The sequence below is a fragment of the Chrysemys picta genome, chromosome 20 (assembly GCF_011386835.1).
Source record: "Chrysemys picta bellii isolate R12L10 chromosome 20, ASM1138683v2, whole genome shotgun sequence".
In the NCBI taxonomy this organism is placed as follows: Eukaryota; Metazoa; Chordata; order Testudines; family Emydidae; genus Chrysemys; species Chrysemys picta.
The window spans coordinates 15874790-15897379 of record NC_088810.1 but is presented as its reverse complement, the minus strand read 5'-3'; the positions used below and the strand labels follow the sequence as shown (position 1 = coordinate 15897379).

Here is a 22590-nt window from a genome sequence, read left to right as displayed (position 1 = left end):
AAGTCACCGGGACCAGATGGCATTCACCCAAGAGTTCTGAAAGAACTCAAATGTGAAGTTGCGGAACTGTTAACTAAGGTTTGTAACCTGTCTTTTAAATCAGCTTCTGTACCCAATGACTGGAAGTTAGCTAATGTAACGCCAATATTTAAAAAGGGCTCTAGGGGTGATCCCAGCAATTACAGACCGGTAAGTCTAACGTCGGTACCGGGCAAATTAGTCGAAACAATAGTTAAGAATAAAATTGTCCGACACATAGAAAAACATAAACTATTGAGCAATAGTCAACATGGTTTCTGTAAAGGGAAATCGTGACTTACTAATCTATTAGAATTCTTTGAAGGGGTCAACAAACATGTGGACAAGGGGGATCCAGTGGACATAGTGTACTTAGATTTCCAGAAAGCCTTTGACAAGGTCCCTCACCGAAGGCTCTTATGTAAATTAAGCTGCCACGGGATAAAAGGGAAGGTCCTTTCATGGATTGAGAACTGGTTAAAAGACAGGGAACAAAGGGTAGAAATTAATGGTAAATTCTCAGAATGGAGAGGGGTAACTAGTGGTGTTCCCCAAGGGTCAGTCCTCGGACCGATCCTATTCAACTTATTCATAAATGATCTGGAGAAAGGGGTAAACAGTGAGGTGGCAAAGTTTGCAGATGATACTAAACTGCTCAAGATAGTTAAGACCAAAGCAGACTGTGAAGAACTTCAAAAAGATCTCACAAAACTAAGTGATTGGGCAACAAAATGGCAAATGAAATTTAATGTGGATAAATGTAAAGTAATGCACATTGGAAAAAATAACCCCAACTATACATACAATATGATGGGGGCTAATTTAGCTACAACAAGTCAGGAAAAAGATCTTGGAGTCATCGTGGATAGTTCTCTGAAAATGTCCACTCAGTGTGCAGAGGCAGTCAAAAAAGCAAACAGGATGTTAGGAATCATTAAAAAGGGGATAGAGAATAAGACTGAGAATATATTATTGCCCTTATATAAATCGATGGTACGTCCTCATCTCGAATACTGCGTACAGATGTGGTCTCCTCATCTCAAAAAAGATATACTGGCACTAGAAAAGGTTCAGAAAAGGGCAACTAAAATGATTAGGGGTTTGGAACAGGTCCCCTATGAGGAGAGAGTTAAAGAGGCTAGGACTCTTCAGCTTGGAAAAAAGGAGACTAAGGGGGGATATGATAGAGGTATATAAAATCATGAGTGATGTGGAGAAAGTGGATAAAGAAAAGTTATTTACTTATTCCCATAATACAAGAACTAGGGGTCATCAAATGAAATTAATAGGCAGCAGGTTTAAAACAGAGAAAAGGAAGTTCTTCTTCACGCAGCCCACAGTCAACTTGTGGAACTCCTTACCTGAGGAGGTTGTGAAGGCTAGGCCTATAACAGAGTTTAAAAGAGAACTGAATAAATTCATGGTGGTTAAGTCCATTAATGGCTATTAGCCAGGATGGGTAAGGAATGGTGTCCCTAGCCTCTGTCTGTCAGAGGGTGGAGATGGATGGCAGGAGAGAGATCACTTGATCATTGCCTGTTCACTCCCTCTGGGGCACCTGGCATCGGCCACTGTCGGTAGACAGGATACTGGGCTAGATGGACCTTTGGTCTGACCTGGTATGGCCTTTCTTATGTTCTTATGATGTGGTGCAGGGAGTCTGCACATTGGCCTGTTCAATCCACTGCAGTGGGCCATGGATCGCTGGTGCCCTGGGTGTGATCATGTCGCCCTCTAATGGCCAGTGCTAGGGACTGTAACCATCTGTTACTGACTCTCTCGGTTTTGGGGCTAAAGTTTGAGAGTTCAATCCCTGCTGGTATCTCTGTGCAGGCTGCCCCCATTCCCCACTTGCCTGCTCCCCAGGGTGCCATAGAAATGATCGCTAGTAAATAAATGATTAAGAGCGAGGATTCCCATAGGACGAGACTGACTGGGGCCTCTAGACTAGAGTGACCAGAGAGCAAGTGTGAAAAATCGGGACAGGGGGTGGGGGGTAATAGGAGCCTATGTAAGAAAAAGCCCCAAATATCAGGACTGTCCCTATAAAATCTTTGCTCTGACCCAGTATGGCTGTTCTTATGTTCTTACGACTCTTGCTTTTCTCCCAGGATGCCGTGGCCATCCAGATGGAGGAGGGACGGCTGGTGAAAATCAAAGAGGTGCTGAAGGAACTTCCATCCCCACACTACAGGTACTATGGAGGGTGACCCTCACCCCACTGCTCACCCCAGGGCCCCTAGGAGTGAGCGTGACATGTGAGCAAAAGCCTCGGGGAGCCCTTGCGGGTGGCCAGGGCAGGGTTACCTGGGCTCAGCCACACAAAAACCCCTTGAGTTTTGGAGATCGAAGGGCACAGGCCATGGGGGACCCAGCTCCCCTTCTGCTCCCAGGCTGGCGCCTCCAGGTCAGGGCGGTGGCATTCTGGGGTGGAACACACTTGCCTGGCCTGCCCTTATCCTGCGCTCTCCAGGCTGCCGGTCGGGGACCTTTCACCAGCTGTGGGGTGGGCTCCCCGCTGCCTGTCAGTCCCAGACTAATTTACCCCAACCGCGATATCAGTCACAGTAATCTGCTGCGTCAGCAACAGTCACCTGGGTCAGCCGCACACTGCCCCAGCCTCAGCCCCTTGCTCTCCGGCCCTCCCACTGCCGGAGAGCTCTGGCTGATCCCCCGTGTGCTGCAGATCATACAGGGGTGCCACGTCACCCAGCGGGGAGCTCAGGCTCTTGGCCTGTCCTCTCCTGCAGCCCGCATAGCCCCTTCGCCCATGGCCATTCAGTCAGAGCATAGGCGTGCGCAGCCCATTTCATTAGGGTGTGCACCCAGGGAGCCCCGTCCCTGCCCTAGTCCCGCCCCCATCCACTCACTCCTACTTCCCGTCCCCTGACTTCCCCCCTCAGAATCCCCAACCCCCCCTGCTCCTTGTCCCCCCCGACTACCCCCTCCTGGGACCCCTGCCCCTAACTGCCCCCCAGGACTCCACCCCCTACCTAAGCCTCCCTGCTCCTTGTCCCCTGACTGCCCCCCTAGGACTCTAACCCCTACCTGTCTCCTGACTGCCCCACCCCTTATCCAACCCCCCTGGCCCCAGACCCCTTACCATGAGATGAGGCTCCTAGCCTCACTGCGGAGCCAAACACTGCCCTGCGGGAGCATGCAGCCCCAGTCCCCAGAGCGCTGCATGCGTGGCGGCGTGGCTCCAGGGGAGGGGGGAGCGTGTCTGACTCCCCGCGGAGCCCTGGCCCCCAGAGCGCTGCATGGCTCCAAGGGAGGGAGGAAGGCGGGGGAGGAGCTGGCGGCTTGCTGCGCTCGGCCGGACGCTCCGGCCCGGGAGCGCGGACCCCGCGGCTTGCCGCACTAGGGAGTGGAGCCATTTGCCCACCCCTGCATTAGGGTGTGCCTGGGCACACCCGGTACACCCCGTGCACACACCTATGAGTCAGAGGAGAGCCTGCAGCAGGGTTACCTAGGAGCTGTCTGGCCAAGCAGGGAGAGGAGCGGCCGGCTTCTCCTCTCTGTGGCCAGCCCCTGCAGCACGGCTGCTGATCGGGGACCTGGGGGGCTCCCCACACTTTGGCAGCGTTGTCCGTTGCGCTCAGCATCAGCCCCCATCGGGGTGAGCGGGAGTTTGATCACTGGAGCAGAGCTAGGACAATATTGAGCACAGCCTCTCTCCAGCCAGGCCTCGCGCCTCCTACTGGCCCCTGGAAAGGAGCCTACAGATGTTCCAGGAGCTGAGGCTGGGTCTCCCCCGGGGTCTTGTGTCTGAGGACATGGCCCCCCTTTGACTCTCAGCTGGCTCAGACAGAGACGTCACCGAGGTGGAGCCAGCCCACGGGGCCGAGGTCTGGATTAATAGCCGTTGGCAGGGCATTGGGAGGGAACCTGGCTCCGCTGCTGCTACTCTCTATGGGCCAGAGTCTCTCCTGTGTCAGACCTTCGCTCAGCACCGGGCTGTGGAGTGCCATCTTCAGCGCCGCCAGTCCAGTACTGTGCAGGCCTGGACTCACCGCCATAGACGGGACAGTGCAGAACTAGAGGGGTCAGACAAAGGCGATGGGATGATCCAGGACCTGGAGACACTCTGCTATGAAAAGTGTTGACGAGGTCAACCCTGTTACCTTAGAGAGGGGATGAATGAGAGGGGACTGAATAGTCTAGTGGGGGTTTGGGGGCTTCCATTCGCCCAGTCTCATAACACAAGAACAAGGGACAGGCAATGACACAGGAAGATGGGAAATCCCAAACATTTTCATGCATCATGTGATCGGCCTGTGGAACTCACTGCCACAAGATGTCACTGATGCCCAGAACTCAACAAGATTCCATGGGAGATTGGTCAGGATTTGGGCAACAGGACTATCCAGAGCAGCGGTTCTCAAACTTTAACAACTTGAGGACCCCCATTTTGATTTCAGAGACCCCCCAAGCTCCCCTGCTCAGCCCCAGGCCCCGCCCCTGCCCCACCTCTTCCTGCCCCCTGCTCACTCCATCCCCTCTCCCTCTGTCTTGCTCGCTCTCCCCCACCCTCACTCACTTTCACCAGGATGGGATGGGGGTTGGGGTGCAGGCTCTGGGAGGGAGTTTGGGTGCAGGAGGGGGTGCGGGCGCCAGCCGAGCAGCGCTTACCTCAGGCGGCTCCCGAAAGCGACCGGCACGTCTCTCTAGTAGTGGCTCCTAGGCGGATTGGGGAGGGGGGCAGGGATCTCTGTGCGCTGCCCGCAGGCACCGCCCCCGCAGCTCCCATTGGCCGCAGTTCCTGGCCAATGGGAGCTGCGGAGTTGGCGTTCAGGGCAGGGGCTGTGCACAGAGACCCCCTGCCCGCTCCCCGCCAGGGGCCTCAGGGACGTGTAAGCCGCTTCCGGGAGCGGCACGGAGCCTGCCTTAGCCCCACTGGCCGCTGGACTTTTAGCACCTAACATCTCCCGTTTTGGCTTCAGTAGCTTCTGGGAGATAGAGGGAGGGGGAGGAGTTGATCAGTGGAACCCACTGACCTCCTTGAATACCCTCAAGGACCCCCAAGGGTCCACGGACCCCAGTTTGAGCAACACTGCTCCAGAGCGATCACTGATCTCCGACTGTTAGAGCCCAGGGTGGGACCATGGGGGCCGATTGTCCCACAGCCGCTGCTGTGTGGTGGTTACAGCTTCCCCAGCTGCACCTGGTGCCGGCCACTGTCAGAGACAGGACACTGGGCTAGATGGGTCTGATCCCACCTGGCATCCCTGTGTGACACCGGTCTCCAGCCCAGAATTGTGAGCATCTCCTCCTCTTGCCTTGGCTGCTGTAGGACCCTGGAGTTTCTGATGAGACATCTGGTTCACATGGCTTCCTACAGCTCCCAGACCAACATGCACGCCAGGAACCTGGCCATCGTCTGGGCCCCCAACCTGCTCAGGTGAGAGTCAGCAGGTGGAGCTGGGGGAGCCAGGGACGCCTGTTGCTTTGGTTATGCTGGGCAGGCTGAGGCAGTGTCAGAGGCAGGGAGGAGGGTCCCTGGGTGAAGAGGACCAGCCTCGGTGCCACAGAGCCTGTAGCTGGGAGGGATGGAGATGGAGGGTGACACCAACCTGCAGAAACGGAGAGCTGGGGAGGAAGTGAGGCTGGGGAGAGCAGATAGGGACAGGAGAAGGGTGTGGGGGAGAGTTGGCGAGGGAAGGGGAAAGGAAACCATTTTAACAGGACATCCCCCTCTTGCCACATTCTCCCAAGACACTGACCCGTGACCCCCAAACGCCCAGGCGAGTTGCTCTGTGCCCCTCTAGCAGCACGCTAGCCCCAACCCAAAGCCAAAGGGTGCCCCGCTGCCCGGAATCTCTGCCCTGCGGCGGGGAACGGGCAGAGTGTGAGGGGAAGAGGTGGGCTGGATCCCAGCAGCGTTCACCTTCTCAGCCATGCCTCCCCCGTCCCTCCCCTCCAGATCTAAGGACATCGAGGCCTCTGGGTTCAACGGCACGGCTGCCTTCATGGAGGTGCGGGTGCAGTCCATCGTCGTGGAGTTCATCCTCACCCACGTGGAGCAGCTCTTCAGAGACGCCCCTCTCTGCGGTAGGTCCTTTGGTGCCCTGCCCTGGCGCTGAGCTCTGGTAGCTTCGCACCACCCAGGTCACCTGCCCCGTGCGGAGGTGACTGGCAGGCCATGCCGTACCTGGCTCTGTGCCGCAGGGCCAGCCCAGCCCTTCTCCAGGATGCAAGAGGAGCCGTGGAGAGAGTCCCCGGGAAGGGCTGCGGTCACTGGGGCTGGAGTCCTGGCTGCGGTGATGTGCTGCGCGCCTGTCCTGCCACCACTCGGCGAACACAGGGCCAGCTGGGGATGTCATAGAATCATAGAATATCGGAGTTGGAAGGGACCTCAGGAGGTCATCTAGTCCCATCCCCTGCTCAAAGCAGGACCAATTCCCAACTAAATCATCCCAGCCAGGGCTTTGTCAAGCCAGGCCTTAACCTCTAAGGAAGGAGATTCCACCACCTCCCTAGGTAACCCATTCCAGTGCTTCACCACCCTCCTAGTGAAAAAGTTTTTTAAACCTCCCCCACTGCAACTTGAGACCATTACTCCTTGTTCTGTCATCTGGTACCACTGAGAACAGTCTAGATCCATCCTCTCTGGAACCCCCTTTCAGGTAGTTGAAGGCAGCTATCAAATCCCCCCTCATTCTTCTCTTCTGCAGACTAAACAATCCCAGTTCCCTCAGCCTCTCCTCATAAGTCATGTGCTCCAGCCCCCTAATCATTTTTGTTGCTCTCCGCTGCACTCTTTCCAATTTTTCCACATCCTTCTTGTAGTGTGGGGCCCAAAACTGGACACAGTACTCCAGATGAGGCCTCACCCATGTTGAACAGAGGGGAATGATCACGTCCCTCGATCTCCTGGCAATGCCCCTACTTATACATCCCAAAATGCCGTTAGCCTCCTTGGCAACAAGGGCAAACTGTCGACTCATATCCAGCTTCTCGTCCACTGTAACCCCTAGGTCCTTCTCTGCAGAACTGCTGCCTAGCCATTTCCTTCTCGACCCCAGGCAGTTAATGTGCCCAGCGATACCCTGATCGGCCCCCAGCTTTGGGGCTGGGGAAACCCTCCCCATCCATGGAGATTTTAAAGAATCCTTATTGCGGTTACAAACCATCCCGATGTGTAGAAAGAATAGTAAATATGGCAGGCGACCAGCTTGGCTAAACAGTGAAATCCTTGCTGATCTTAAACACAAAAAAGAAGCTTACAAGAAGTGGAAGATTGGACAAATGACCAGGGAGGAGTATAAAAATATTGCTCAGGCATGCAGGAGTGAAATCAGGAAGGCCAAATAACACTTGGAGTTGCAGCTAGCAAGAGATGTTAAGAGTAACAAGAAGAGTTTCTTCAGGTATGTTAGCAACAAGAAGAAAGTCAAGGAAAGTGTGGGCCCCTTACTGAATGAGGGAGGCAACCTAGTGACCGAGGATGTGGAAAAAGCTAATGTACTCAATGCTTTTTTTGCCTCTGTCTTCACAAACAAGGTCAGCTCCCAGACTGCTGCACTGGGCAGCACAATATGGGGAGAAGGTGACCAGCCCTCTGTGGAGAAAGAAGTGGTTCGGGACTATTTAGAAAAACTGGACGTGCACAAGTCCATGGGGCCTGATGCGCTGCATCCGAGGGTGCTAAAGGAGTTGGCGGATGAGATTGCAGAGCCATTAGCCATTATCTTTGAAAACTCATGGCGATCGGGGGAGGTCCCAGATGACTGGAAAAAGGCTAATGTAGTGCCCATCTTTAAAAAAGGGAAGGAGGAGGATCCGGGGAACTACAGGCCAGTCAGCCTCACCTCAGTCCCTGAAAAAATCATGGAGCAGGTCCTCAAGGAATCAATTCTGAAACACTTAGAGGAGAGGAAAGTGATCAGGAACAGTCAGCATGGATTCACCAAGGGGAAGTCGTGCCTGGCTAACCTAATTGCCTTCTATGATGAGATAACTGGCTCTGTGGATGAGGGGAAAGCAGTGGATGTGTTATTCCTTGACTTTAGTAAAGCTTTTGATACGGTCTCCCACAGTATTCTTGCCGCCAAGTTAAAGAAGTATGGGCTGGATGAATGGACTGTAAGGTGGATAGAAAGCTGGCTAGATCGTCGGGCTCAACGGGTAGTGATCAATGGCTCCATGTCTAGTTGGCAGCCGATTTCAAGCGGAGTGCCCCAAGGGTCGGTCCTGGGGCCGGTTTTGTTTAATATCTTTATTAATGATCTGGAGGATGGTGTGGACTGCACTCTCAGCAAGTTTGCAGATGACACTAAACTAGTAGGCATGGTAGATACACTAGAGGGTAGGGATCGGATACAGAGGAACCTAGACAAATTAGAGGATTGGGCCAAAAAAACCTGATGAGGTTCAACAAGGACAAGTGCAGAGTCCTGCACTTAGGATGGAAGAATCCCATGCACTGCTACAGACTAGGGACTGAATGGCTAGGTAGCAGTTCTGCAGAAAAGGACCTAGGGGTCACAGTGGACGAGAAGCTGGATATGAGTCAACAGTGTGCTCTTGTTGCCAAGAAGGCTAACGGCATTTTGGGCTGTATAAGTAGGGGCATTGCCAGCAGATCGAGGAACGTGATCGTTCCCCTTTATTCGACATTGGTGAGGCCTCATCTGGAATACTGTGTCCAGTTTGGGGCCCCACACTACAAGAAGGATGTGGAAAAATTGGAAAGAGTCCAGCGGAGGGCAACAAAAATGATTAGGGGTCTGGCGTACATGACTTATGAGGAGAGGCTGAGGGAACTGGGATTGTTTAGTCTGCAGAAGAGAAGAATGAGGGGGGATTTGATAGCAGCCTTCAACTACCTGAAGGGGGGTTCCAAAGAGGATGGATCTAGACTGTTCTCAGAGGTGGCAGATGACAGAACAAGGAGCAATGGTCTCAAGTTGCAGTGGGGGAGGTCCAGGTTGGATATTAGGAAACACTATTTCACTAGGAGGGTGGTGAAGCACTGGAATGCGTTATCTAGGGAGGTGGTGGAGTCTCCTTCCTTGGAGGTTTTTAAGGCCCGGCTTGACAAAGCCCTGGCTGGGATGCTTTAGTTGGGAACTGGTCCTGCTTTGAGCAGGGGGTTGGACTAGATGACCTCTTGAGGTCCCTTCCAATCCTGATAGTCTATGAGACACAGCAGCAGGGATCTGAGCGATTTTACTCAGGTCTCACCAGCCCCCTGAGCCTGGCTTTATCTTTCCATCTCTCATCTTCTCCCCTCTGCCCTGGTGGGCATGGCAAGTATCTGCCTCCTCGTCTCTTCTGGTTCTGGCCCATCAGCCTCTTGAAGCAAATTGGAGGGATCCCAGAAGAGCCACTGAAGTATGAGACAGTTGTAACGTGTTACTAATATTACATCAGCTGCCTAGCGGCCCCCAACAATATCAGGATCCCATCATGGCAGGTGCTGCATAGACACATAGCGAGACAGTCCCTGCCCCAAAGAGTTTGCTGGGGAAACTGAGGCACAGGGTGGGGCAGTGACTTGCCCAGAGTCACCCAGTGAGATCAGTGGCAGAGCTGGGAATAGAACACCAGTCTCCAGAGTCTCAGCTGAGTGCTCTTGCCACTGGACCACACTGCCTCTGAGCTCATGGCGGTGTTGCCCCTTTGGCCCAAGGGGGTTGCCAATATTCAGGGCCTTGTGGGGTTGTTTCCGATAGGAGGAGAGATCAGTGCTGAGGCAGGGATATTCTTTGGTGGAATCATGTTTGTTTATAGAGCATGTCCACAGACTCCTGCTGCAGGAGAAACAACCAACAGCAGGCAGTTTCCTTGCTCAGAAATCCCCATGTCTGCCCCTCCTGCAGCTCTGTGCCCAAGAAGCCCTGCCTCTCTGCTTCCTCCCAAAATCACACTCACAACTGCTTCTCCTGGCTTTTTTGTCTCCAACACCAACAACCTGCAGCTATTATCCTCAGCCCCGCTAGCCGCTTGCATTAGCCCTGGCTTGGCTGTGCGGCTTAGTGCCTTGGCTGGTCGCTCCCTTTGTCTCTAGCTGGTTTTACTCCCTTAAGGGACTGGGAGGCGCTTGGTTCCCATTGGCTGTGATTGTCTTTGGACCCGAGACTCCCTGCTGGCAGCTGCTGGCACCCATTCCCAGCCCCGGAGCGCCAGCTGAATCATCCGGGTGTTTGTTTCCCCATCCTAGGAAGTGACCGCGAGAACCTCCGGAAATCCCTCCTCCTGTCCGGCTTGGGGTTGCCAGGAGTCCACCCCGACAGCCAGACCATGTCCTACAACTTGCCCACCATGCTGAACCAGGGAGACGGCCCACCGCAGATCCGCCCCTACCACACCATCATCGAGCTCAACGACCACAAGTACGGGGCCCGTCCCTCCCCTCCCTTCTCCGTCTGGGCTTTACCAGCTGCCTGGGTTTAATCCCCGGTTCCCTGGATGCAGATCGGTCCCCGGGAGCAGGGGTTGGAACGAGGAAATGCACCAAGCGCTAGATGCTTTCACACATCATCTGTGCTCTAATGTACCTGATTCCCCAGGGGGATGGTCCCTGACCATGTATAGACGGGGGCACGCGGGAGGAGAAATGGAAATCACAGGTCTGTGCCTGCTGGGCAAATGGCTTGCGAATTGACCAGCTCTGCCTGTCGACAAGTAGCACTGACAGGCTCCATTCACTAGGGGGCGACAGTGAATATACCCACACATGTTCCCATGCACACACCATGAAAGGGTCAGAGATACACAGGAGCTGGACTAACACAGCCCACCAGGGAGCACACGCAGAGCACCCGCACAGACCGTGACAGAGAGTTCTGACGTGTCCCACTCAACAGGGCCCAGTGGTGCAAGCACCCCCACACCCCGCATACACGGGCTCCCTCCGCACTGGAGCCCCCTGTCTGTGGGTGCTGGTCTAACCTCTGCCATTCTTCACAGAAGAAAAGGCTCCTTGAAGGTAAAGAAATGGAGGTCAATCTTCAACCTGGGCAGATCCAGCAATGACTCCAAACGCAAGCCGGCCAAGGCAGAGGAGAAAGGTACGGGCTGGGGAGGAAGAGAACCGAGGAAGGAAACAGCAGGCTAGAAGAATGGAGAATGAGGTGTTAATTGGATCTGACTTTCTGGGGGCTTTTCCCTTCCTTGCTGGTTCTGTTCGCGCTCCCCAGGCAACTGCTGGACTTTCCACAAGGGCCTTTCCCATGATGACTGGCCTCTGCTAACAGGAATAGCCCTGCCTGGAACTCGGAGTGTCCATCCCATGGGAAATCCCCACATTTTGGAATCTGCTTCTGTCCGAACAAAAAGCTGAAATTTCAAAATTCCCCACAAACCAAAATGTCTGGAAAAAAATTGGTTTGGAAATATCCAAGCGGTTCTTTCTGATGAGGTGAAAGCGCTTATTTCAGTGTTACAATAATGCAAAGCAATGCAATAGACTACAATGCAATATGATGCAATACAATGCAATAGAATACAATACGATGCAATAGAATGAAATGAAATACAATAGAATACAATAGAATTCAATGCAATGCAATAGAATTCAATGCAATGCAATTAAAACGATAAAGTCTAAACAAAACATTTTGATAATTTTTCATCCACCACTTGGAGGAAATCGATATGGTCCCCAGAGTTTGTGTGTGTGCATGGGGGGGGGGTCTTCTCTGCAGAGTTCTGGGTCTGTGAGGTGCAGTGGGGAGGGGTGGTCCAGGCTGGGTCCCATTTTACCCCCTCCCCCACTCAGTGCAGCAATCCCTACTTACTAGCTGGCGTCTCAGGCCAGGTCTATGCTTAAAAACTAGATTGACCCAGCTACCTCGTTCAGGCTGTGAAAACATTTGCGCTCTGAGTGCTGGAGTTAGGTTGACCTGACCCCTGGCGTAGCCCTAGCTACCGCCCCCCGGAAAGGTGAGTTAACTACAGCGACAGAAAACCCCTTCCGTTGTAGGAAGCATCCATGCTATGGCACCACGGCAGCACAGCCGCTGTGCCTCTGTAGCGGCTGTCGTGTAGACCTGCCCTGAGAGTCTTCCATTCACTGCTAGACGGTCGCTCCTGTTCAGCTGTGTACTGTATTTCTTTTGCAGATGACAAATCCATTAAAGTGAGCTTGCGGCCGGCCAAAAGCATGGACTCCCTCAGCTCCGTGCCGGATGCTAACGATGGTAGGTGGAGAAATCCTGGGGCATTGTACAAATGGGGGGCTGGAAGGGACCTCGGGAGGCCATCTAGCCCATCCCCGGTGCTAAGGCATCAATCAGTTTCCCCAGACCACCCCTTATGGGTAGGGACCGACCAACTTCACGGTCCATTTTGGTCAATTTCATGGTCACAGGCTTTTAAAAATCATAAATTTCATGACTTCAGCTATTTCAATCTGAAATGTCACGGTGTTGTAACTGTAGGGGTCCTGACCCAAAAAGGAGTTGGGCGGGGGGGTTTGCAAGGTTATTGTAGGGGGGGGGTTGTGGTTCTGCTACCCTGACTTCTGTGCTGCTGCTGGTGGCGGCGCTGCCTTCATTGCTGGGCAGCTGGAGAGTGGTGGCTGCTGGGAGCCAAGGCCGTCCTTAGCCATATGCAAAGCACGCAGCTGCATAGGGCACCAGGAAATTTGAGCTGCGTGCTGCTCCAGGCCCTGCTCCGCCTCTTCCCGCCCCTGCTCCTCCCCAGCCCCGCCCCCACTCCACCCCTTCCCCAAAGCCTCTGCCCCGCCCCGCCCCTTCCCACCCCTGCTCCTCCCCAGCCCGGCCCCCACTCCACCCCTTCCCCAAAGCCTCTGCCCCGCCCCGCCTCTTCCCACCCCTGCTCCTCCCCAGCCCAGCCCCCACTCCACCCTTTCCCCAAAGCCTCCGCCCCTGCTCCGCCCCGCCCCGCCTCTTCCCACCCCTGCTCCTCCCCAGCCCAGCCCCCACTCCACCCTTTCCCCAAAGCCCCCACCCCTGCTCTGCCCCAACCCCACCCCCACTCCTCTGAGGACTGCAGCAGGGGTTGGGTGCCCTGCACTCACCGGGGGCTGGGAGCCAGGGGAAATACCCTGGAGCTAGGGGAGAAGAGCGGAACGGGCTGGGGCCGGGTCACTCCACTTCCCACCGCCCCGTGAGTGTGGGGTCGGGCCTGCCCTGCACTCACTGGGCAGCAGGAAGTGGAGAGACCCAGCCCCAACCCGCTCCGTTCTGTTTGTCTATATCCCCCTCTATAGTCCAGCAAGGACACCCACTGTCTCGCTTTGGGTTCCCTTGGAGTCACCCCTCTTGGGCAGAGAGGCGCAGTCCTCTCCCTCCTGGCCAGGGTATTTCCAGTCCCCACGGCTCCCCGCCTAGACAGTGAATTCCCCAGCACAGTCAGACTGCGTAAGCCGGGCTTCTTTACTTTTCTCCTCGGAGATGGTAAACAACGTAATTACCACGGTTAAGCTACCACACTGCAAGTATGTTTATTCTTAAGGGAAAAGCATTACAAAGAAACGTATTAAAAACAGTCAGAGAACCTACCCACATGCAGGCTAATAGCCAGAGATCCCCCCAACTCCAGTAAGGGCTCTGGCTGGTGAACAGTTCATCAAACCCAGCCAGGGGTTTTCCCGTGGCTACAAGTTCATAACTCCTTTTGCTCATAACAAGAGCCCCATGAATCTGAGTTCCTCCTTTATGCCATTTGGGTCTTTTGATCCTGGGAATAGGACATTTGTAGACAAAGTTCCCCTCCCCAGGGGGAAATTTCCAAAGGTCAGGTCCAGAGACGGGTATTTGCATTCCCCTCCTCCCAAGTATCGCCTAGGAAACCTACCTAACGAACAGCTCGCTTCTCTCCTAGCCCATTGTTTTCAAGAGTCTTTTGAAGCTCATAACAAGGTTTACAGGAGCCACGGCTCCTAGACAAGTTATAAATAAATTAATGGAGATATCCTATCTCCTAGAACTGGAAGGGACCTTGAAAGGTCATCAAGTCCAGTCCCCTGCCTTCACTAGCAGGACCAAGGACTGATTTTGCCCCTGATCCCTAAGTGGTCCCCTCAAGGATTGAACTCACAACCCTGGGTTTAGCAGGTCAATGCTCAAGCCACTGAGCTATCCCTCCCCCTATAATCCCACTGACACCTAAACATGTGCATATTTAATACAACCAGCGCCTAAGAAACTGAACTGTGAGTCAATACGGTTTAACATCATTCAGTGAGTTTTGTCTAAACTATTGCCCTGCCTGCTGCAGTCTAACCGGTTCTTGTATGCTTGGGGATCTCCTACAGCGAAGGTTGCCAATTTGGGTTGGACATATTCCTGGAGGTTTCATCATGTGACGTAACTCCAGGACAATCCTAGAAAGTTGGCAACCCTAGCTATAGCCTTTGCTTCTCTCCCCATTTCGGTTCAGTCCTCTTGAGGGGGTCAAATTGAGACCTGGGGCCTGATCCCCATTGGCATTACGCCCCTTTACACGGTTGCCTTCCAGGGTCAATCAGTCACACTCACTTGAAGGCCCCTTCGGCTGTGCCAGAGTGATGCAAAGGGGCCGCAGTGTACCTGAGAATCGGGTCCCCACCGTAATCTGGTGCAAATCCATTCCTTTCCCCCAGTGTTGCAGCTGTTCACACCCGGCCTGAATCTGGCATCTGGCCTTGTGGGAGGACAGCCTGGTGGCTTCCTGGCGCCTCTGAGTTTAGCGATCGCTGCTGGACTTCCCTCTATCTGCCTTGACATGCTCATCCTGGCCTGGCAGGGACCAGCTGCAGACCATCCCACCTTTCCTCCCCCCCAGTCTTTCATGTGGAGCTGCAGCCTACAGAGACAAGGTTCTAGCTTCAGATGAAGAGGGAGCATTGCATGCTGGGACTTGTAGTCTCTGTGGGCAGCCCCTGTGCACCTTGTAAGGCCCTGGGAACATCGCGTTCCTGCGCTGATTCTCCTGCTGCAGTGAATCTTGGGGAAATGGCGGTATTGGGCTAATGTCCCGATTCCCACGCAGTCTGGGACACCGGGATTTTCACAGGGGCTTAGCGACGCGGAGCAGGGCAGCTGCGGTCTCTCGCCCCGGTGCCCCTCTGTTTGGGCACCCGCCCTATTTGTGAATGCGGGGTAGGGTGAGTGCGTTACTCACCCCTCAGGTCTCTGATCTGTCTCCCTCTTTGCATCTAGACAATGCCAGGCTGGGCAGGAAGAGATCACAGAAGCAGGCCCCCCAGCGCCGCGAGAGTTTCGACAGCCCCTCCTCCCGGGAGGAGAGCTTTCTGGAGTCGGACGAGTACCCCGAAGGGAAATTCAAGGGCGAGGAGGGGCAGCAAACGCTGGAGTCTGAGAGCGAAGCCAGTGCCAAATCAGAGCCCACGACCCCCAAGGCCGGCCGGGCCTCGCTGGTGGGGGGCGCCCCGCAGGGCCGCTCGCCCATGACTGCGCGGAACCGGGCAGAGAAGTGCGCTGGGGTCCATATCTCCGTCCCCTTCTCGGTCACCGTCCCCTTCCACATCACCTCCAACATCTCCCTGTCCCGCCTGACCCGGGGGCTGGAGTGCCCGGCCTTGAGCTACAGCCCCTTAGACAAGGAGGCTCTGGAGAGGTCGTCCAAGGAGCTAGAAGCAGAGGAGGGGCTGTCGGCTAAGCTCCCCCTCGACGAGGAAGATCACGTGGGTAAGCAGCTGGTTTGATTTCGGGTCTGTTTCACAGGCGTGGTCCATGTTGAAGGGAGGGTCCTGTCGTGTCCCATCTCGCCACCATCCCTAGCTCTGCCACTCACCTGTTAGGTGACTTTGGCCCAGTCACTCCCAGATCCTCAAAGGTGTTTAGGTACTTAACACCCATTGGTGTTTGAAGATCTGGGCCTTAGTGCTGAATTTCCAAAGGTAGATACAGCATGAGACGGGAGTCAGGAGACCCAGCCTGAAGTCCTGGCCCTATTGAAATCCCAACTCCCCTGAGGACCATCATTTCATCCCTCCTTTCTATACCCAGCTCAGCCATTGGCCCCAGACGCCTCCTTGGGGAAATGCAGACAATGATGCTTACCCAGCTTTGTAAAGTGCTTTGAAATGTATAGGTGAAAAAGTGCTAGAGAATTCTAAGGATGAGGGTTAATAAATTGCAGGCACCCAAACCCCCCCGGGGCATGGGAAGGACTGCCCCAAAATAATCCTTAGAGAAACATCAAGTCGTGATCAACGTTGTCAGTGCCGGAGAATCCACCACCACTCTCAGGAACTTGTTCCAACTGTGAATTACCCCCACTGTTAAAAACGCACGCCTGATTTCCAGTCTGAATGTGTCTCGCTTCAGCTTCCAGCCGCTGGATCCCGTTCGACCTTTCTCGGCTAGACTGAAGAGCCCGTTATCAAATGTTTGTTCCTCACGTAGGTGCTCACAGACTGTGATCAAGTCATCCCTTACCCTTCTCTTTGTTAAGCCAAATAGATGGAGCTCCTGGAGTCTGTCACTGCAAGGCAGGGTTGCTAATCCTTTCGTCATTCTTGGGATTGAATTGCCTTAAATGGTCCTTAGAATATTAATAACCAAAAAAGCAAAAAATAACAGCACAAATAGGGACACTGTCAAATTAAAGATGAAAAATTCCCCACCTATTATAAATTATTGTTATTACCGTAGTGCAGTGGTTTTCAACCTTTTTTTCATTGGTAGACCCCTAAAATATTTTGAATACAGGTGCGGGCCCCTTTGGAAATCTTAGACATAGTCTGCAGAGGTCCGTGGACCACAGGTTGGAAACCACTCCCATAGTGCATGGACCAGGACTCTGTAGCGTCAGGAGCTGTACAAACCCCAGTTCCTTGTGTAAGGGGCTTAGACTCTAAGTACTACAGAGCAGAAAGAAATGTAAAGAATCTCTGAAGTCTAAAATATATTTCACCACTGACTCCTTTCTGTGAAATAGACGGACGTGTCAGTTTCACTTTCTGGTGTGACGCACTGGGGATCTCCGGAGCTGGCATCAGGAGTGGCTACAGCTTGAATGAAAGAGTTAAGGCTGCCTATGCGGGACGGTAACAGACTCGCATCCTCCGGCATAGAGTCAGGAAGGCTGGTCATACATACTGGCCAGTGGGTTACGCGAGCAGTGATACTCAGACCTCAGTGGTTCAGGAGCCAAATTAGTGATCAGCATTAGCCCGAAGAGCCACGGGAGTGTGAATTCATTCTTTCATTTACTCTCTATATAGTATTCTCACAGCAAAATGACTGACCAAGTATTCTCCAATTGGTAACGAACATAGTAAAAGCGTCCTGCATGGTTAATAACTTAGACTGGTTAATAATTAAATCACACCGTGTTTTAATATCAGGTGCTGCAAAGAGCCGGGGGAGCAACATTAAGGAGCCACTTGCTGCTCCCGAGTTTCAGTCTGAGTGTCACGAGCTATCCCAATGCCCCAGTGTCGGGGTTGCACGCTCCACAGGGGGGTGAAATCCAAATGAAAAACTGTTTCAAGTGGAATTTAAACAAAAACGATAATAACCCCAAATTGAATCGAAATGTGACTGTTGATTTGGGGTTTTCTTACATTGGGTTTTGTACCAAACTCCTGCATTTTTCAGCCGAAATCGACCTGAGTTTTTTTAAGATCTCCTGAGTCCAAAACGTGCAATGATGTGAAAATTGCAAATAGATTTTACAGCTTACAAGCTTCTCCCCCTGCCCAGGGCCAAGTTCAGGGTTCTGTTTCTCTTTGCAGTAGCTGATGCACTGGGGCTGGGAGTAGAACCCTGCAAATCTGCGGCTCTCCGCTTTATATCCGCGGAGCATGTTTGCGCATCACGGATCGGATGCGGATACCAATGTTGTGTCCACGCAGGGCTCTAGCTGTGAGTGTACTTGCAACATTGTAGAATCAGAGAACTGGAGGGCTGGAAGGGCGTCTCGTCCTTCGCCCCGTGCTGAGGCAAGATCATGTAAACCCTGCCGATCCCTGACAAGGATTCGTCCAACCTCTTGTTAAAAATCACCAGGCTGGGGATTCCACGGCCTCCCTAGGTCGCCTTTCCAGAGCTTAACCAGCCTATACCAGTTTTACCTGGACATGTGTTTTTAAATTTCACCTCGCTGTTAGGATGAGGAACATCTGAGATTGTTAAGAACTAGAGGTCGGCCTGAATGAGAACCCTGGATCCAGAACCCTAGACTTTGCGAAAGGCACTGGGACCATAGGCACCGACTCCAAGGATGCTCTGGGGCTGGAGCACCCACAGAGAAAAATTAGTGGGTGCTCTGCACCTACTGGCAGCCAAGCTCCCCTCCCCCTCTGCCCCACCTCCTCCTCCCCCCCGATTGCACCATATCCTAACTCCTCCGCCTACCTCCCAGGGTTTCCCACCCGGCCACCGCCAAACAGCTGTTTGGCAGCATTAGCACACTCTGGGGTGGGGGGGGAGGGAGCAGGAACGTGGCGCGCTCGGGGGAAGAGGCGGGGCCGGGGTGGGGATTTGGGGAAGGGGTTGGAATATTGGCAGGGAGGGGGCGGAGTTGGGGCGGGGACTTTAGGGAAGGGGTTGGAATGGGGCAGGGAAGGGGTGGGAAGAGGCAGGGGGTAGGGGCGGGGCCTCATAGAAGGGTTGGAGTGGGGGGCGGGGTTGAGGGCAGAGGGGGAGTCAAGTATCTACCGGAAAGAGGGGAAGTTGGCGCCTATGACTGGGACCCAAACTTGGGTCCAGTTCTGTTTCAAATCATCTTTGCTTATGACCGGAGTTGACACGCAGGCTGCGTTCTGCTCTGCTGTGGCAGTGTCTAAGGACCTCAAAAAGGGATCAGGGCCCTATAGTGCTAGGTGCTGTACATGCAAATCACAGAGCCAGCCCATGCCCTAGGGAGCTCATAGTCCAGCACAGACAGGACACAACAGAATCAGCAGACACCCAGGCACGGGTGGGAGGAGATGCAGTTGACGTACCCTCTGAAGCAGTTTGTTACTCAACCGCAGCATCTCACTTCCCCATTCCGAGTGGAGGCAGGTCAGTGATGAGCCAGCCAGACCTCAGCCCCACAGGCAGTATTTAGGGAACTTTCCCTTCCTCTACCCCATGTTGTTTCTGAATGTGCCTCTCTCCCACTTTCCTCCTCTGCCGCAGCTGCATGAGTAGGTTAGGGCTTCACCTGGCCTCCCCCCCCCCCCCCCACAGTTGACAGGGCTGTTGTCTCGTAGCCAAATCTGGCACAGGCTTTCCATCTCTACCATGACGTTTGCCCAGCCCTGGTGAGTTTGCATGTCTCGGCACCTACTCCAACAGAGTGGCAGGCTAGCCCAGTGGTTAGCGTGCCAGTCTGGGACGTCTGAGACCAACATCCCTTTCCCTGGCCTCCGTGACTTTGTGCGAGTCACTTTTGTGTCTCTCTTTGCAATGGAGACAGTAGCCCTGTCCTATCTCACTGGGGAGTTGTGAGCAGAGAAGAGTAAATGTGCCCAGCCCCCCTCACACACATACTTTGGCAGGCACCTAAACGATCTGCAAATCTGGGTCACCGTCAGCAAAAAGTTTTGGCTGAATAAATGCAAACGAGTCAAACCGAATGATTTCATTTCGAAAGTTAGCTTTAGTTATTTTACCAAAGGGTGAAAGACACCCAAAAACAAAATGAAAGATCAAACCAAACCGTTTCAAGTCAAACAAAATGGTTCATTCGGCCCCCAAACTCCTTTGGTCGCTGTTGTTCTATTTGGAGGAGAAAAACCAAAGCATTTCAGTTTGGGTTGCAACTGGAATTTATTTCAGATTCAGCCCCCTCCCTGACCAATCAATTATCCATTCGGCTCTAGTGGCAAGGATCAATTCCTTACAGATTGTGAGGGGCTCAGACCAGGGGTGCTGGAACGGGGGGGCCAGGGAGACATCCCCCCCCCACACTTTTTACCAGCCATAACGGAGAGTGATGGGGGAGGGGGCGGAGAGGAGCAAGCGGGGGCAGGGTCTTGGGGGGAAGAGTTGGCATGGGGCGGGGGAGAGGGGAGCGCGAGGGCAGGGGCTTGGGGAGAAGGGGCGGTGTGGGGGCAGGACCTGGGGGGGCAGCTCAGCATGGGGGTGCAGGGCCACAGTTCGGGCACCGGTGGCCCTCCCACGTTAGGGCACTTCCATCGCTCCTGCCTCAGATGCAGCGGTGCCTGGGGCCAGAGCAGTATCATAGATAGTTAAAGGTTTCAGAGTAGCAGCCGTGTTAGTCTGTATCCGCAAAAAGAAGAACAGGAGTACTTGTGGCACCTTAGAGACTAACAAATTTATTAGAGCATAAGCTTTCGTGGACTACAGCCCACTTCTGCATCGGAAGAAGTGGGCTGTAGTCCACGAAAGCTTATGCTCTAATAAATTTGTTAGTCTCTAAGGTGCCACAAGTACTCCTGTTCTTCTTTTTATAGATAGTTAAAGTGTCCTCTGGGGGGCAGCAGAGACAGGTTGAGGGTTTATTTGGACTGAGAGACCATCAGTCATAACAATCATAGAATCATAGAATATCAGAGTTGGAAGGGACCTCAAGAGGTCATCTAGTCCAACCCCCTGCTCAAAGCAGGACCAATTCCCAGCTAAATCATCCCAACTTATAATCAATCTTTCTGTAGTTAATAAACCTGTTCTATATTTTACCTAAAACAGTGTGTTTTGCTCAAAGTGCTTGGGAAATCTCCGCACCTCCCTGCGCCGGAGGGCTCCAGGCATTTCCCAGACACTCATGAATGACGCCTGATAACAGCCCATTTAGGGGCACAGAGGCATGACCTGGATGCAGTGAGGGCATGTCTACTCTACAGAGCCGTGGCCACTACAGGTGTGCCAGCAAAGCCCCCTAGATGGCAAAAAGAGTTCTTCACTCAGCATCGCTTCAGCACCTCCAAAAGCACCCTTCTTGTGGGGTACGTGCGGCTACCCCAGGGGTTTTGCCAGCAGCGCTACACCAGTTAGAGCGGGTGATTCTTTTTCAGGCTCCTAGCCGGCATCGCCATGCCGGCAAAATGTTGTGGGCGATTAAGATGTCAGGGAAAGAGGGCTTCTGTGAACGGAGCTGATGTCATTAGTGGTACTGCTACGCCAGCGGAAAACCCCCGTTTGCCGGTGTGGGCGATGTCTGGGCTAGAGGGCTGTGCCGGCGTGGCAGGGCTGGATCAGCTCCATAGCGCAGACAGAGAATTAATCTGCGGCCGAGGTGGAAAGAGAATCCAGGTCTTCTGAATCCCAGGCTGGAGTTGAGGTCAGGAATGGAGAGTCAGGCTGCAGGAGGAAACCAAGAGAGGGTTAGCATTAGGTGAGCAGTCCAAAGCGGGGCAGAGCCCAAGTGTACAGGCAACTTCCTGTTCCGTCTTCTTGCTTAAGTAGGGGCAGTGGCCAATCAGAAGCTCCGGTGTTCCACCAATTGGGACCCAGGAGTAGAGCCTTCTAGCTGAGCTGGGCTTCAGGGATTCCCAGTTCTAGGTGAGGCTTCTACATAGGCGCTGACTTCCCCTCTGCCTGGTGGGTGCTCAACCCCCCCCCTCCACCCCGCCTCTTCCCACCCCTGCACCGCCCTCGCCCCACCCCTTCCCCCAAGTCCCCGCCCCTGCCCTGCCTCCTCTCCACCTCCTCCCCTGAGTGCGCGGCATCCCTGCTCCTCCCCCTCCCTCCTGGAAAGTCTTAAGCACTGCCAAACAGCTGTTAGGTGGCGGGGTGATGGGAAGTGCTGGGAGGGAGGGGGAGGAGCAGGGACGTGGCACACTCGGGGGGGGGGGGGGGGAGAAGGAGGTGAGGAGGCGGGAGCTTGGCTGCCAGTGGGTGCAGAGCACCTGCTCATTTTTCTCCAGCCCTGGAGCACCCATGAAGTCGGCGCCTATGGGCCTCTAATTGGTTGGGTGAAGGCTTGGAGCATGATGACCCTCCCAGGACTCTTACAGACCTGGGTTTGCAACCTGTGGGTCATGACACTTCGGGGCTGGTCATGGGGTGCTTGGCTGCCTCCGTGTTCCCACCTGCTCAATTGCATTCAAGTAACAGCCAGATTGGGTCAGACCACTGGTCCAGCTAGCCCAGTTTCATATCTCTGAGAGTGGCCCATGCCAGATGCTAGAGGGAATGAACAGAACAGGGCAATTATTGAGTGATCCATCCGTGGTCATCCAATCCCAGCGTTTGGAGGTTTAGGGACACCCAGAGCATTGAGCGGATGATGTTTTCAGAGGACTATTCACAATGACTCCAAGATCTCTTTCTTGAGTGGTAACAGCTAATTTAGATCCCAACATTTCGTATGTGTAGCTGAGATGAATTTTTTCCAGTGTGCATTATTTTGCATTAATTGACATTGAATTTCATCTGTCATTTTGTTGCCCACTCACCCAGTTCTGTGTGATCCCTTTATAACTCTTCAGTCAGCTTTGGACTTAACTATCTTGAGTAATTTTGTATCATCTGAAAACTTTGCCATCTCTCTGTCCACCTCTTTTTCCATATCATTTATGAAAATGTTGAAAGTACTGGTCCCAGTACAGACCCCTGGGGGACACCACTATTTACCTCTCTCCATTGTGAAAACTGACCATTTCTTCCTACCCTTTGTTTCCTATCTTTTAACCAGTTACTGATCCATGAGAGGACCTTCCCTCTTATCCCATGACTGCTTACTTTGCTTAAGAGCCTT

At 53.6% G+C, this 22590-nt stretch overlaps 1 protein-coding gene across 3 annotated transcripts in view; it reads left to right on the top strand.

The window, feature by feature from the left end:
- ARHGAP30 (Rho GTPase activating protein 30) overlaps positions 1-22590 on the top strand; it is a 51392-nt gene that overhangs the window by 21542 nt on the left and 7260 nt on the right. For 2 of the 3 annotated variants that reach the window (XM_065574701.1, XM_065574700.1), the window contains exons 4-10: positions 2130-2212; positions 5312-5419; positions 5942-6069; positions 10184-10355; positions 10933-11033; positions 12087-12164; positions 15132-15620. In XM_065574701.1, coding sequence (XP_065430773.1) covers positions 2130-2212; positions 5312-5419; positions 5942-6069; positions 10184-10355; positions 10933-11033; positions 12087-12164; positions 15132-15620 — 1159 coding nt within the window. The remainder of the gene's footprint in view (positions 1-2129; positions 2213-5311; positions 5420-5941; positions 6070-10183; positions 10356-10932; positions 11034-12086; positions 12165-15131; positions 15621-22590) is intronic. The other variant, XM_065574702.1, reaches the window with a different exon arrangement.